Source organism: Eleutherodactylus coqui, chromosome 4 (assembly GCF_035609145.1).
Source record: "Eleutherodactylus coqui strain aEleCoq1 chromosome 4, aEleCoq1.hap1, whole genome shotgun sequence".
In the NCBI taxonomy this organism is placed as follows: Eukaryota; Metazoa; Chordata; class Amphibia; order Anura; family Eleutherodactylidae; genus Eleutherodactylus; species Eleutherodactylus coqui.
This window is the reverse complement of record NC_089840.1, coordinates 70664757-70679533: the sequence shown is the minus strand read 5'-3', so window position 1 is coordinate 70679533 and position 14777 is coordinate 70664757. Positions and strand designations below refer to the sequence as shown.

General features: G+C 41.9%; 1 protein-coding gene across 3 annotated transcripts in view; it reads right to left on the bottom strand.

The window, feature by feature from the left end:
• Nucleotides 1–7420: 7420 nt before the first annotated feature.
• CLUH (clustered mitochondria homolog) overlaps nt 7421–14777 on the bottom strand; it is a 55427-nt gene continuing 48070 nt past the window's right edge. For all 3 annotated transcript variants that reach the window (XM_066599626.1, XM_066599628.1, XM_066599627.1), the window contains exons 19-26: nt 13797–13936; nt 13447–13527; nt 13232–13357; nt 11850–11971; nt 11118–11211; nt 10740–10874; nt 9794–9867; nt 7421–8179 (exon numbers count right to left, since the gene is read on the bottom strand). In XM_066599626.1, the coding sequence (XP_066455723.1) occupies nt 8008–8179; nt 9794–9867; nt 10740–10874; nt 11118–11211; nt 11850–11971; nt 13232–13357; nt 13447–13527; nt 13797–13936 (944 nt within the window). In that variant the 3' untranslated portion in view covers nt 7421–8007. The remainder of the gene's footprint in view (nt 8180–9793; nt 9868–10739; nt 10875–11117; nt 11212–11849; nt 11972–13231; nt 13358–13446; nt 13528–13796; nt 13937–14777) is intronic.

Here is a 14777-nt window from a genome sequence, read left to right as displayed (position 1 = left end):
CATTCCTCAGGATGCAGGCTCTTGTGGCTAAGATATTCCACTTTGATATTTTGGACTCTCCTGCTATGAATGGTTGAGATCCCCAGTACATATTTTTCTACATCAGTAGCCTGCATTCACTAGCAATTTGCCAGCTTTTGTTGCCTCCCTGCTTTTGGATAGAAAAACAATAAGTTAATTGTACGAGAACATGACAAATGTGGAGATGAGCCCGGATGTGAGACCGTACCAATCTGATGACTCAATTGCTTCATGTTAGACAATAAGACCTTTTTGTTCATTCACATTCTTTAAACCTAAAGGTAGTCCACATAGGCGCCCCAGGAGGAGGCATTCATAGTGAGGAGTCTCTGGGGCTGTAAACCCAGAAACCTCTTGCACAGATGTTCAGTGTATAACCACCACTGTAGAATATGACAACTAGAAAGGTGGATTAATATGGCCCTGTCTAGGTAGACATGGCTTCTGTTCCAGGAAAAACCATTGCTTTACAATGTTCAAATGTGTGTATTGCCTATAGAATGTGTGAAAAGCTAAAAGGAAGAAAGACTGGTGAATAGGTGTGACTCTTCAGAAAAGGTAGTGGAGCGGTAGGACGTAATATCCAACTTTTCTTTCACAAGATATACTAAAAACCAGCATAGAATACGCGTTTCAGGAAGAGCCCCTTCATCTGTCAAGGTGGATGGGACATCACTTCTGGGACTGAAGGAATATGGATCCCAATAGTGCTGGTGATACCAGTGATGGAGCTGGGGACACCAGAAGTAGAAGACTCTCGCTAAGGCTTTTTGGCCTCTAGACATTCATCTGGGAGCAAATCCTCTATGACCATCGGGTTTACTCCACTCCTCTTCATCCCTTTGCCTATAGATTGGTGACTATGGCATAAGTTAGAAGCTCCAATGCTCTCATGGCAAATCACACCTAAATTCAGTGATGGGATATAAGGATCTTTACTGATCAAAGTATTGAATCTATTCTCTCTGGAAACAATTTCCACTAGGAACTGAGGGAGTCAACAATGAAGCCTAGGTACTTCAATTGTTGAAAGGGGAGGAGATGAGATGTGTTGAGATTAAAGTAAAAATCCATGATCCTGCAGGATTTGAATTGATACTGGATGACCCTGCTGAATAAATAACTTGAGGATGCCCTCACTAACCAATTGTATAGATATGGTAGGACACATACCCTTCATTCTGAGGTTAATACTACCATAAATGGCCTCGGCTCTAATTATACGATGAATGGCAGCCATGTGAAATGAAAATGGTGAAATCCAGGGTCCATGTAAACTGAAATCCTCAAAAACGTCTTGTTGCTGTGCAAGATCGGCACATGAATGGAGGCATTTGTGAGGTCTGCTGTGGCATGGAGGTCCTATTCCTCCAGCACTGTGTTAACTGAGCAGATCATTTCTATTTTGATTTTTCTTTTCAGGTGAGCTGTATGACTAGCTTTTACTTACCACCTCACTTTGGGACTGGGAATATTTGGGAATCTGTAAATGGCCTTCCTCATGAAATCTTGAAGGAATAGAAAAATAACTGAATTCTTGCTACTGTTGACACAGAAATGATCTGGAGTAAGCCTCTGAATTCTATCACTTAAACTCTTTTTATAGTTGATGAGACCCAGGAGTCTGATGAGGTCTTTGACTATGGAGGGGAAAAAAAGTTTTAATCTTGCCCCCAGCTCTGGTTCTATAGGCCAGGCATCCATCTTCTGAAGTTTTCCAATTTGCCACCTTTTTTGAATGGAGACATTTTGTTCCTTCTAGCAATTAATTTTTCATATGTCAGGATATTAATTATTGGTTCTGGATCTTTGAAGCCAAAAGGCAAGGATCTCCAAGGGCTTAGGTCAATGCAGTTCAGCCTACTACACCCCCACCACCCAATGTTGATCTAGAGGAAGAAGCCAAATTTCCCCATTTATGGGAAAAAATTATTTCTCGACTCCAATCTAACAACTGGAATAATCCCTGGATCAACATCTCTTTTGTATCACTCAAAAAAGACATCAAGACCCCTTTTGAATTTTTTTTTTTAGTTAATTCACCCTCACCACGTCCTCAGGCAGAGAAAGTTCCATAGTCTCACTGCTTTTACAGTGTAAAAAAAAACCCCTTCTATGTTGGTGTAGAGACCTCCTTTCCTCTAGACTTGGAGGGCGCCCCCTTGTTACAGTAACTGTCCTGGGTAGAAATAGATCATGGGAGAAATCTCTGTATTTTTCCTTGATATATGTATACATAGTTATTAGATAACCCCTCAGCATTTTTTTTTTCAAACTAAATAATCCCAAATTTGACCTCTGGGTATTGTAGTGTGCGCATTCCGTTAATTACTTTAGTCGCCCACCTTTGTACCCACTCAAGCTCGGATATGTCCTTGAGTACCAGTGCCCAAAGCTGTATACAATATTCCATATGTGGTCTAACCAGTGACTTGTAAAGAGGAAGAACAATGTTCTCATCATGCGCCCCTAGACCTCTTTTGATGCACCCCATGATCCTATTCGACTTGGCTGCAACTGCCTGACACTGGTTGCTCCAAGTAAACTTAGTAAATAATCTCACGTCATTTTCCATGTTCGTGTTACTCTATGGTTTCCCCATTTAGTGTGTAATGGTGACATGTATTTCCTCTGCCCATATGCCTAACCTTACATTTATCAGTGTTAAACCTCATTTGCCACTTTTCTGTCCGAACCCCAACTTATCCAGGTCCTCTTGCAACCACCATGTGTCCTCTCGTTAATTTCTTTAATTTTGTATCATCTACAAGTATTGCCATTTTACTATGCAATACTTCAACCAGGTCATTAGTAAATATATAAAAAAAAAAATAGGCCCCAAAAACCAACCCCTGTAGTACCCCACTAGTAATGTTGATCCAATCAGAGTACGAACCATTTATACCAACCTGATTTCTATCACTCAGTCACTTACCCACATTCTCGCCCAGACCAAGCATTCTCATTTTATATACCAACCTTTTATGTGGCACAGTATCAAACACTTTGGAAAAGTCCAGGATACACAAGATCCAAGGATTCTCCCTGGTCAAGCCTAGAACTTACCTCCTTGTAGAAGCTGATCAGGTTGATTTGACAGGAGCAACCGATGCTGATACAGGAGTTATACAGCTATTTTCCTTAAGGAACTCCAGGATAGCTTTTCTTAGAAACCCTTCAAACATTTTACCCACAATAAAAGACGTACCAATTGAATGGAACAGACCCAGTCACTATAGAGTCCTTATAAGAAACAAGGGTCTGTGTATCACATTACTCAATTCCCTTAAAACCCGGGGGGGGGGGGGGGGGGGGGGGGTGTACACCATGGGGACCTGGCGATTTGTCTATTTTAATCTTGAGATGGCTCTGCACTGCTTCCTGGGTTAAACAGGTGACATTCAATGGAGGGTTTACTTTATTAGTCTGCATCTCATCTGACATTTCATTTTCCTCTGTGAATACACTGGAAAAACAACTATTTAATAGATTTGCTTTCTCCTCATCAGCCTCTACAATTTCAGTATTAATCTTTTTTACTATTTTTTTTTTATAATTTAACAACAGTTATCGGTTAGTTTTACTCTTTAGCAATAAGTCTCCATCTTTGCTGCTTTTATCCGATTGTTATAGATTTTTTCCTTATAGGTTTTTAGCACTTCTTCGCTGCCTTCTTGGTTAAGCGGTTTAAAGGTTTATTTTTTTTGCTGTTTATTGCCCCCTTTCCATTTTTATTGTGCTATATGTTTTCTCCTATTACTAAGTCTTTTATTCCTGTAAGGTATGAACAGCTGACAGTAAGCATTTGGATTTTTTAAACATTTCCCATGTATTGTTTGTAAGTCCCTTATTGGGTTGCGCAGATAGACTGACTGCTCTGGCCACTGGGACCAATGCTACCTTTGCTGCAGCCAAATCAGATGCAGACTTTTTTTTATGCTGTATTCTGCTTCATGGGCCATAGTATCTTTCAAAAGAGAACAGGCTCCTCCGATAGAACTATAGCATTTACTTCAGTTTTTGGGAAATCAAATAAGGTTTCATGTTTCCGTTTATGTGAGAAACCTACAACCGACTCAAAAAGATATTTAACAGATTTTAAAGAGGCATACATATGGATCAGCTGAATCGGATGGTAAAAAAAAAAATAGTTCCAAGATCCTCTCCTTTTTCGTGTGTCTCTGAAGATCTCCTTTTTCAAAGCTGAGGACAGCTAAACTTTAACCAGGATAGAAATTTCCGGGCTTCCCCTTCATGAGAGGCATTCCCCCATGGTATGCACAGTCTGTACAAATCGAATGGAAAGCTGTCCGACAATGGCTACGGCCTATCTTCTACACACACTGTTGGAATTCCTGCTACTGTCTTGACAGGTAGACACACCTAGGAGAAGCATAGTAGTGCAATTCTGTGAACATATAGTATGTCAGCCATAGGAAGAGTAGCATATATAGCCTTACCTACCTAGATAAGCAGAGGGTGCAGCAGTTCGAAAAAGTACACTGGGAAAGACCTCCAACTAGGCTTACATAGGCTGTATTATTAATTTAATGGCGTTCTATTGCATCCCTTCTGGTGACGTAGACGCGTTCCGCCTGACTATTGGTGAGGCACCAGCATCAATTCTGGTGACGCGTCAGATGTTACTCCTGCATCCGGCTGTTGGCATGCTCTATACCAGTGATGGGCTCTACCGGAGCGCTGAAAAGTCTCCTCTTCTGATAGCGACGTGGAAACCCTTCTATAGAAAGAGGGAATAAGGCATCGGTTGTGAGCTGGAGGTGCTGTGCTAGACACAAAGGGGACAAATGCTTTACAAGCTACAGGAATCACCCTGTATATGGCCTGGAAACTAGAAATGAAATCCTATTGACAATTCCTAATTGTGGAGGCAGTCTCCTAGAAGAAAAACGCAAAATACACTGACTCGAAGTCCTCTACCTTGCTTTATATGATAGGCTAACAAATTAATTGGCACTTAACCACCTGTCTGGTTGGACTTAACCTATTTGTGCTTGTGCTGCCGTAGGACGATGAAGAAATTGGTATTTGGTGTGCAGGGTCAGGAACATGAATAGTGGGTCCAATTGTTTTCAAATCAACTGTTAATACTGATGTTTATCTGGACATGTTGGAACAATTTTATGATCAATTACCACCAGAAAAAAAAGGATGTACGCCCTTTTCCAACAAGATAAGGCAACATGTCACACCTCCTGCAACTCATTGGCATAGCTTCATGAATGGTTTACAGAAGAGTGAAGAGTGGGTGTTCCACAAACGGCTGTATACAGACAAAACGGACTTCCTGCATTTCTCCAGATACACAGATCTGCCTGCAGGACTTCTCTAATAACAGGGTTACGGCTAGCAGATTTGCAGGACTTGTCCATATGCAGATTGTATCTTTGGGGAAATGTAAAGTAGAAAAAAAAAAAAAAAAGTGTACCTAATAATTTGCATACCCTGGATGAACAGAGTGAAAACCTCATGAGCACGATCCGCAGCATCGCTGTTAAGGTGCAAACAAGTGAACAGGGACCCCTTCCAGCATGTGTTTCAACATGCGGGTAAAGCAAAGCTTTGGAAGAAACAATCCACTTGCTTGTGGCAGTATTGTTAGAGGTGGGCAAGTTAGCATAACCGCCTGTAAAAAAGCTCCTGCTGTAGCACAGAGGGACGTCTTTGTATAGCAAGTGCTAGGAAGACATTCGGCATTTGGAAAGGGAATTAAAAAAAAAAAAAAAGCTCAGAAAATGATTTTTCATCTGAATAGGTTTTAATGTAAATTCAGTTGTCATAAATGTAAGCATTAAAATAAATAACTAATAAAACCAAAAGACAGTGAAATGCATTATCATCAATTTATTAAAGGCTAAAATTCTCAAATTTTAGGAATATACTGTTTAGGAGAAAAAAGGACAACAGTGTATTGACCTACTGCGGCCTTTTAAAGTTATTTTCCAAAAATACACTTACCATGAAACAGTACAGAGCAGCATTTAGACAATTACAAAACAGGGACTGGAGGTGAGCTAGTAGTCACTAGATCTGCTAAACCGGACGCCTTCCCAGAATTCCTGCAATCTATCATACGCACCAGCTTAGTCACGGGAGCTTCTCAATCCCCCCGAATATATTGAATTAAAGTTTTACTGTCTTGTGCATGTAGGACAAAGAGCTCAAAAAGTTAATGTAAGAAGAGGATCCAAAACCATATAAAATTAAAGAAACGTACAACAAAAAAACAACTTTCTAGAATATAAATGGTATAAATTCATACAGGCGACCATTCAAAAAAAATGTAATAAACAGGAAAAAAGTAAGCAGAACAAAAGCTTAATAAAACATTCCAATACTTGTATTCATTAAAAATGTGAAGCTGTCACAATCAAGTCATCTTTTCCTGTTAAGGAGGACTCTCACTCTCACCCATGATGCTTTAGGACGATGGGGGCTTTAGAACAGCAGTACAAATGGGGCAAAAACAACAAGTTCACAAGTTTAGGAGGGATTAGAAACCCAACTGCAACTTTCCTACACGTATAGTCTGATGTACAGAAGTTCACTTTTACACTGTAATGCCATGGTGAAAAAAAGTTTGCAGTTGGGCAAACTGGCAATGGATGCCCAAAGAGGTAAAACTTCTCTTTTTGGTACCGGATCCCAGTTTTCTGTAATGAAAAACTATGTAGCCATCGCATTGTGTGAACCTGGCCTGATGCAACCTACGGAAGGCCTACCCTTCTATACATACGTTCTTCAGACGGACGGAGGCGCAAATAACCTTACATTATTATTACACAGAGTGCAAAAAAAGTGAGAATTCTGGGGTTTAAGGCAGATAAGAGTGAAAATGTCCTTTACAATCAAATGCTGCTTAATTACAAAGAAGAATGAGCACTCAACATCCCAGCCATGACGAAAAGCCATATGTGATGAACAGCAAGAGAAGATTTGCCTGGCAATTGGCGCCCATTATATACTGGATCATTAAATGATGGGGAAAAAGAAAAAAAAAAAACTGTACAAAGAGGGCAAATGTCTCAAAAATGAGCAATGAAGTAATAATGATATGGATGCAGATGGAAAAAAAAACAAGGAATCGACGCCTTCCCCAAAACACAGCCTCCGCATTTGACAAGGGTTCTGTGGAGCAATGCAGTTCATACATTCAGGCACTAGTTTTGTGGGAGATAAGAGCATGGATGAGGGGCTTCTAGTTGTCGTATTTGCGTCGCTGGATCATCTTATGAACAATACAGACATACTAAATCACACGTGTCATAGAATCGCCATAAAAAAAAAAATTTAATACAAAACCCGAAGTCCTTTAATAAAAAAAAAAAAAAAAAAAAAAGCTGCAAAGCAAATGGTTAAACCAATGACCCCCCCCCCCCCCCCCCCCACAGAATGAAAAAGTCCTACAGAGTACATCATCCTCCATGTCTGTTCCAACCAAACAGGCTATGGAATAAGGATTTGGGGTCATTTCCCCACTGAGTGTATGGCTTAGTTCTGGGCCCACGAGCTGCACCTATTGGCTCAGATCACAGCCTTTGTGGCTAGGAATTTAGGAGATCTGGCTTCGAATTTCTCTGACGGACTCTTGAAAAGAAGTCCCAATCCGCGTTACTAACTAACCTGAGAAATATTCAGTCACCTCTAATGCAGAGCAATTACCTATAAGGTACAAACACAAAATGCAGAAATGGATTTCGCATGGACACACACCCAACGTACTGAAGTCCCAGAACTGGGCTAGCTGAAGCCCCTAAAAGCTGCTTAGGGGGCGGAGGGGTCTCAGTGCAGCCGACACAAACTTATTGATGGATTATAGATTAGTTCTTTTGCATTGTGAATTATCAGCATTTGTACCTGTGCAACAATATCGCCAAGACGTGCTATTTACCCTACAGGTCTTGGTTAAAAACCCCATAGAGGGCTTATAGTTTTAAAAGTAGCGTCAGAGAAGAGAAGACAGAGCTAAGCAGAGGTTTGTGTCTCGGCCGCGTCGTCTGGGACCACGGTGGTTTCGGCTGCTTCTGATGTTTCGGCTGCTTTGTTTTCCGTCTCCTGATTGTCGGTTCCTTTAATGGCCTCTTGCAGCTGTTGGCGACGCTGGACCTCGGCTTTCAGATTTTCCAGGTCTTTTTGACTGCAAAAATATCATCGTTAGAAAAGCTACAACTGTGAATGTAAGAACAGACAATTAGCAAAATGCGTATTAACTTTTTGTTTCTCCTTCCCACTTTTCATAGTTCATAAGTTAACTTTATTCTGTGGGTCACTACACTAGGCAATACCAAAATGTATGTAGTTTTTTTGTTGCATTACTTTTTTTTTTTTTCAAAGAGACTAAAAAATATAAAGAAAAATTACTGCCACCATCTTCTGACCTCATAACTTTATGTTCTGTCGAGGCAGCTGTGTGAATGCTTGATTTTTGCGGAATGACCTGTAGTACCTATTGGTACCATTTTCAGGTACGTGTGACTTTTTCATAACGTTTTATTATATTTTATCTTGCAGATTGGGTGACCAAAAAAAAGTGCTATTCTGGTTTACGTTCTCTGTTGACATTGAGCACACGGCCTCTGCAACCTTTCCGCAGTGATGATTGCGGATGGGTCATGGATCTGACAATGGAAGCTGTGCACGCGAAATCCGCGCTAGAATAAAACAGGCTGCAATTCTTCCTTCCCACGAATTTAAAAAAAAAAAAAAAAGCAATTACCTTCCGCTCGTGGACATGGAAAAGCAATTTTCATTGCATGTTTATAGGCAGTATTTGCGGCGGAGTCCGGAGATGGATGCCCGCTCCGGATTCCACGTTGTAAATATGCCTGTGTGCATTTGGTCTTAGAGATAGCATTTTTTTTTACTTTTCCATTTAAAAAATGTGGGGAAAAGTATTTTTAAAATCTTTTTATAACAAAAACAACTCCCTCATTTTTACTAAATTTTTTTGTTGTTTCCATAGAGAACTTGAAATCATTTCAAGTTTTCTACAATAAACCGCAATACTTTAGTATTGCATTATATTGTGTCTCTTAAGATGTGCCTGTGGCAGGCTTAAAAGAATGCCTCCATAGGCAGAAATACATGGTGTCAAGGCAGTCCGGGGCCCCAGGCTGCCATGACACCTAAACAGTACCCCACGATTTCCTTTTGGGGAGGCAGTTCAGACGACAGACAACAGAGGGAGATAACATCTCTCGGGCCATTTAGATACCTGTGATAAGAGTCCTCTTTAATTGCACCTGAGTGTCGGCTGTAAAAGACGGCTGACACTCATGTAGGGAGTGGTCTCGTTCTAGAGCCGGCTCCATACAAAGCTCACACACATCTACTGTAGGGGGAAGAAGTCACCATGGGGCAAAAAGGGGGTATGCACTTGTTTTACTTTGGGATACGAAGTGTTAGCTTATTCTAAAGCCAGAAACACTATATTTACTCCTAAGTTAAAGTACCTAGACAGTGAGTGAGGAGACTTAAAAGGCCATTCATGCGCTTCTGGGTAATATGCAAATAAGGGAGATGGAAAAATACCTCTGCAGCGCCACCTATTGGAAGGCAGCATTACTTCAAGTCAATGTCAGACTCTTTATACAAGCCTTGTAACAATGATCAGGAATTGCTTACAATGTTACAAGGCTGTGGAGGTATCGTTCCATCTCCCTTATTAGCCTATTCTAATTACACATACAAAAGGGAAATACCATAAAAAAGGCTTTATTTATTGAAGATAAAGTGCCAACATGTCCGCTACCTGAGAGGGATGAACAAGATTCCATTAATGATATTCAGCTGATCCAGGACACTGGCCATGCTGGGAGCTGTGAACTGCAAGAGAACACACAACAGGCGGCAATGTCATAATCCCTCCTCAACAAGAACAGTAACAGAAGACCTTCATGTCTGTTGTCCAAAACCACATTGTGCTTTATGAATGGCGGAGATCACGGAAGATCAGGAGAGCGCTTCTCCATATGATAGGGAACCTGTCACATGGAAAAGGGTTTTCAATCTGCGGCCATAGCGGTGTAATACAAGCTGGTCAGACATAATTGTATACAAGAGCAGCTTTCTTTGCATTTGCAGGAAATCTTACTTTGAATATTACCCCCCGACTACACAAATATGTCACCTCAATTCAACACCTCAAGGCAACACATCACTGCCTTCGTAAACCTGGCCTTTCCTCTTGCATGCCCATGTTCCATGTGCCTCTGCGTCTTCTACCGGATCCGCAGTGCGTTGGTGAAGTCGATGTGCATACACTTACCTCATGGTAGATGTTCAGGGAAGACTCAACTGGAGGGTTGCACAAAACGTGCGTGAGATTTCAGCGCTACCAGTGGAAAAAGCTGGGAGCGAGCGGGAGAAGAGGCCGGGTTTAGGCAGTGTCATGCTGAAGGACGGCTCATGGTGCCATCTTTGTCGCGAGGTGGCACATTTGCATAAATCGGCACTCCACCTTAAAGTGAGATTTCGTGCAAAAATGCTTTAAATACACACTCATATCTGTCCTGCTTGTGTTACACTGCTGAACGCTAGGGCAACGGTTTGAGAACAATTTTCCAGGTGACACGTTCCCTTTGTGAGCTACTAAATACCTCCCATGGATCAGGGGGCCACCGTTGCCATGTTATCTGATACAACCCCTTATATAACCCAGGTAAGCTTTACTGACATGAAGGAGGCAGGTCACATACCTTCAGTGGCATTATATTGGCACTGGATCCATTCTTGTAGATTTCATTCATAGTGCGCTGTAAAGCTACGGCCTGCTGGGTCAGGTACTTCAAGTACTCGGAACTTTCTTTGGTCTTTTCATGTTGTTCCCCCAGCTGAAATCGGGAGAGAAGCACAGATATTACTACATATAAAGTAGCTCTAGTAAAATTCAATCTACATGAAATCCTTAGATTTAGGTTTTCAATAAAATTTTTAAAAAAAGTGAAGCCTAAAAACTGCTACCCCATTGTAAGGATTCACCTGAGAGGGATAACATGCACAGAGCCAGCTTGTAGACACCGCTGACAAAGCGCTAGGAAGAAACATGGACGCCTACAAGACTTCCAATACATCACCTGATTCTTGTATATTGTGTATCCCTCCTTCTCGTGCTGTAATGCCGAGCGAAACTCCCCTTTAGTTTCGTACACTCGAGCAACAAGATGGTGACTGCAAGAATGAAAGAATCAACGGAGATTGACATTTAGCAAACTTGAATAGCGTAAAACCAGCTTAAAACATTCGTACGGTTTATCATCCCCATCTTTACATAAGCTGTCCCGCCAGATTTAACACCGATGCATGTTGGGTGGTACATTTGCAGAAGAAACTGTGAGCATGGGTTGTATTCTAACACAGTACTCCCTCATCGCCCAATACCCATTGTCAGATAGGGCTGAAGACCATGCCCGAGGGACGCTAATGAGCTATAATTAAGGAATGTACTAAAAACCTTTAACCCTTTCCAATCCAATTTGTATCCTGGTTTTCCTAGGGGACTTACTCTTTTTCTGCCATTATACAACAGTGCTATCTGCTGGCTAAAGCCAGTACTGCACGAGATGACACATTGGATAGGCTCTGACAGCAGAGAGGCTGGCAATATACAGTAAGAGAACCCCAACGGACGTCTTCCAACATCGGAGCTGTACAGCCTTAAATCATAATGTCTTCAGAGGTCAGACAGTGGATTGGAAAGGGTTAAGAATGGAAGCGCATTAAATAATACTGCCAACGGTTTTCATATCAGTGTCCAGTAAAGGTGGATAAAAACCACGTCTATGCCAAAGATGCAGACGGCTAGTCACCTGAGTGCAACCTTAAGAGACTTGGCTCCATGGAATTTGGAGTTGACGTTAAGTGCGTTCTCCAGGAAGCGGAGAGACAGGTCGTACTCCATTACTCCGTGAAGCACCAGGCCGATGTTGCTCTAAGGAGGAGACAAAAACTTGGTTATACAAAAGGTAGGGAAATAAAACAAATCGTACTCCTTTCTTTATACTAATGGGAATTTTGCAAAAATTGCTTGTATATGTAAATATTCTTTTTTTTAATCATGTGTACAGAAAGAGGACTTCATGTCCACATAGGAAATTCAGTCACGGAATGTAATGTTATAACTAGAGGATGCTCTGTTGCCCTCCACCATCAATAATACACTATCCTTTCAAAAGTATTTGGACACCCCTATCAGTAGGATATCAAGAAGCCACGGTGGCAACATGGTATGGGGACACAGAGTGGTTTGGGATCGACAAAAGTGACCGACAGGGCTGCATCCTCTCACCCTTTTTGTTTGACCTATGTGAAGTGATCATGCGGAAAATGGACCTAGATGAATTGGAAACGGGGATGAAAGTAGGTGAAAGAAACATACGGGTTATGCCGCTGCTCACAAGCCATCCATCACAAAGCGCAATACATTTGCCTGTCCACAAAAGAACCATTAACATGGTGTGTGAGGTGTACCTTGGCAATGTTATGCCAACAGTTTGGTTATACTCTGAGAGTGCTCAGTAATACTTCCAACAAGACAATGCGCCTCGTCACAAGTTCAAAACCGTTTTAAATTGGTTTGAGTATATGGCTGTTTCATGATCGGACTGGCCGCCCAGAGTCCCAACCTGAACATCTTGGGGATGAACTGGAACGTCGGGTCAGGAAATATGAACAGTATCCATCATCTTTGAGAGAACTCACTAGATGTTTGCAGGATGAATGTAGGGAAATATCAGCTGAAGCTTAATAGATGTTAGTAAGTTTACCATGCAGAGTCTCAGATGTCATTAGGACCAAAGAAGCCCCACTAAGTATCAAGATATGGAAATAAATACTACTTTTTATTCTTGCTCAGGTGTCTAATTACTTTTGGAAGGATGGAGTAGGATTATTTTGTCACAGCACCCTGAACAGCTTGTGGTCAGAGGAACAAGTTCAGGAAAAGTTTGTCCATAGTGATTCTATTGCCTGAGTAGGTATCGAACAAGTGACACATTGTTTGGTTGACTCCCTCATTGTGCCACTTGCGGGAAAAGTGGCACCAAACTGATACATTGTAGGCAACCACAGTCTCTATGGGCAGCTTAATGTGAGGGGGGTCATTCCATTTAAAGCGTTACAAAACAAAGGAAAATGTTCAGTATTCATCACAGCTCATATATAACGAGTCTTGAATACTAAAGAAACTTACATCCAAGAGCGCCATCTCAGGGTGACCTTCTCCAAACACAAGCAGCATGAGATAACGCGCTCGGTACAGCAGATTCAATGCAATGGAGAGTTGGTTATTCGCAAAGCAGTACAAGGCTAGATGCATCTGCAACGAAACACAGAAGTCGGTGAAATGAAAAGCAGACAGACGGAAGAGATGAGAAATACCCAGCCGGCCTGATCACATCTACTTACATATTCCTGGATGGTGCTGGGGTGTTCAGTACCCAGAATTCGCTCGCTCATCAGTACAGCTTTCTGCTGATTGCTTAAGGCCTTATATAAGAAGAAACAATACAAGACGTTCAAAACTCAAAACGGAAAAGAAGGTAATACACTGAATTAAAACACGCCAATTCATCAATGTGAATAGCCTCATATGGAGATATCAATATCCGCTGGGATGTTGGGTATTAACGGTCACGGGACAGGTTAGTCAAGAATTACAAGCTGTATCCCTGTGTACAAGTCTTTTGAGCTCACCCCACTTTATAGAGCTTCAGCACAAATATGGAAATGGCAATAACCAAGCATAGACGATTTACCTCTGAGTAGTCACCCATGATGTAGTTAAGACGGGCGAGTAGTCGTAGGCACGCACAGATCTCTACGTGCATAGCGCCATACACGTTATTAAACAAATTTAAGGCTTCGTTAATAAGTTCACACCCTTCCTTTAGGAAACCTAAGGGACATACGATGGTAAAGATAAGAAAACCATTTCATTTATACATTTCATAACATGCTCAAGAATACAAAATGAATTGCAGTCATTGTCTATGTATAAGAAGTAGCTGTTACTGGAATTCCAGTCCAATTGAGACACCGAAGAGGTTGGGGTAATGCATCGTCTTGTAGAGAGAACCACAATTGTGTAGGAAGCCTTATATAGACCATGCAGACGAGTGATTATTCCAGCACTCATTTGCAAAATGGAGACCCAAAAACATAATTCTAATACACTCCCCTACCAAAAGTATTTGGACACCTGTTCATTAAAATGGATTGGGTCTTATTAGCATGTCACGTGTCTTAATCCATGCTACATAAGATACAGACCCATGGAAGTGTCAGCCATAGGGCGGCTTCAGACGACCGTATATCGGGCGGGTTTTCATGCCCAGTCGATATATGGTGTCCCTCTCTGCAGGATGAGGAGGCTGGAAGAGTCAGGAGCAGTGCAATGAGCTCCCGCCCCCTCTCCACTATTTGCAATGGGAGGAGCGGGGCGGGGGTGGAGCAAAGTTCTGAGACTTAGTTCTGCCTCTCCCACCCCACCCTCTCCCATTGCAAATAGTGCCGAGGGGCGGGGGCTCCGAGCACTGCTCCAGACTCTTCCAGCCTCCTCGCCCTGCAGAGAAGGACACCATATATCGACCAGGCGTGAAAACCCGGCCGATATACGGTAGTCTGACTAAGCCCATAGTTTGTGATGGGAATTGGAAGCTATTGGAAATACGGGTTGTAGTGCTGCACACAAGACGTCCATCACAAAGCGAAGTACATTAGCCCGCCTACTATGATGC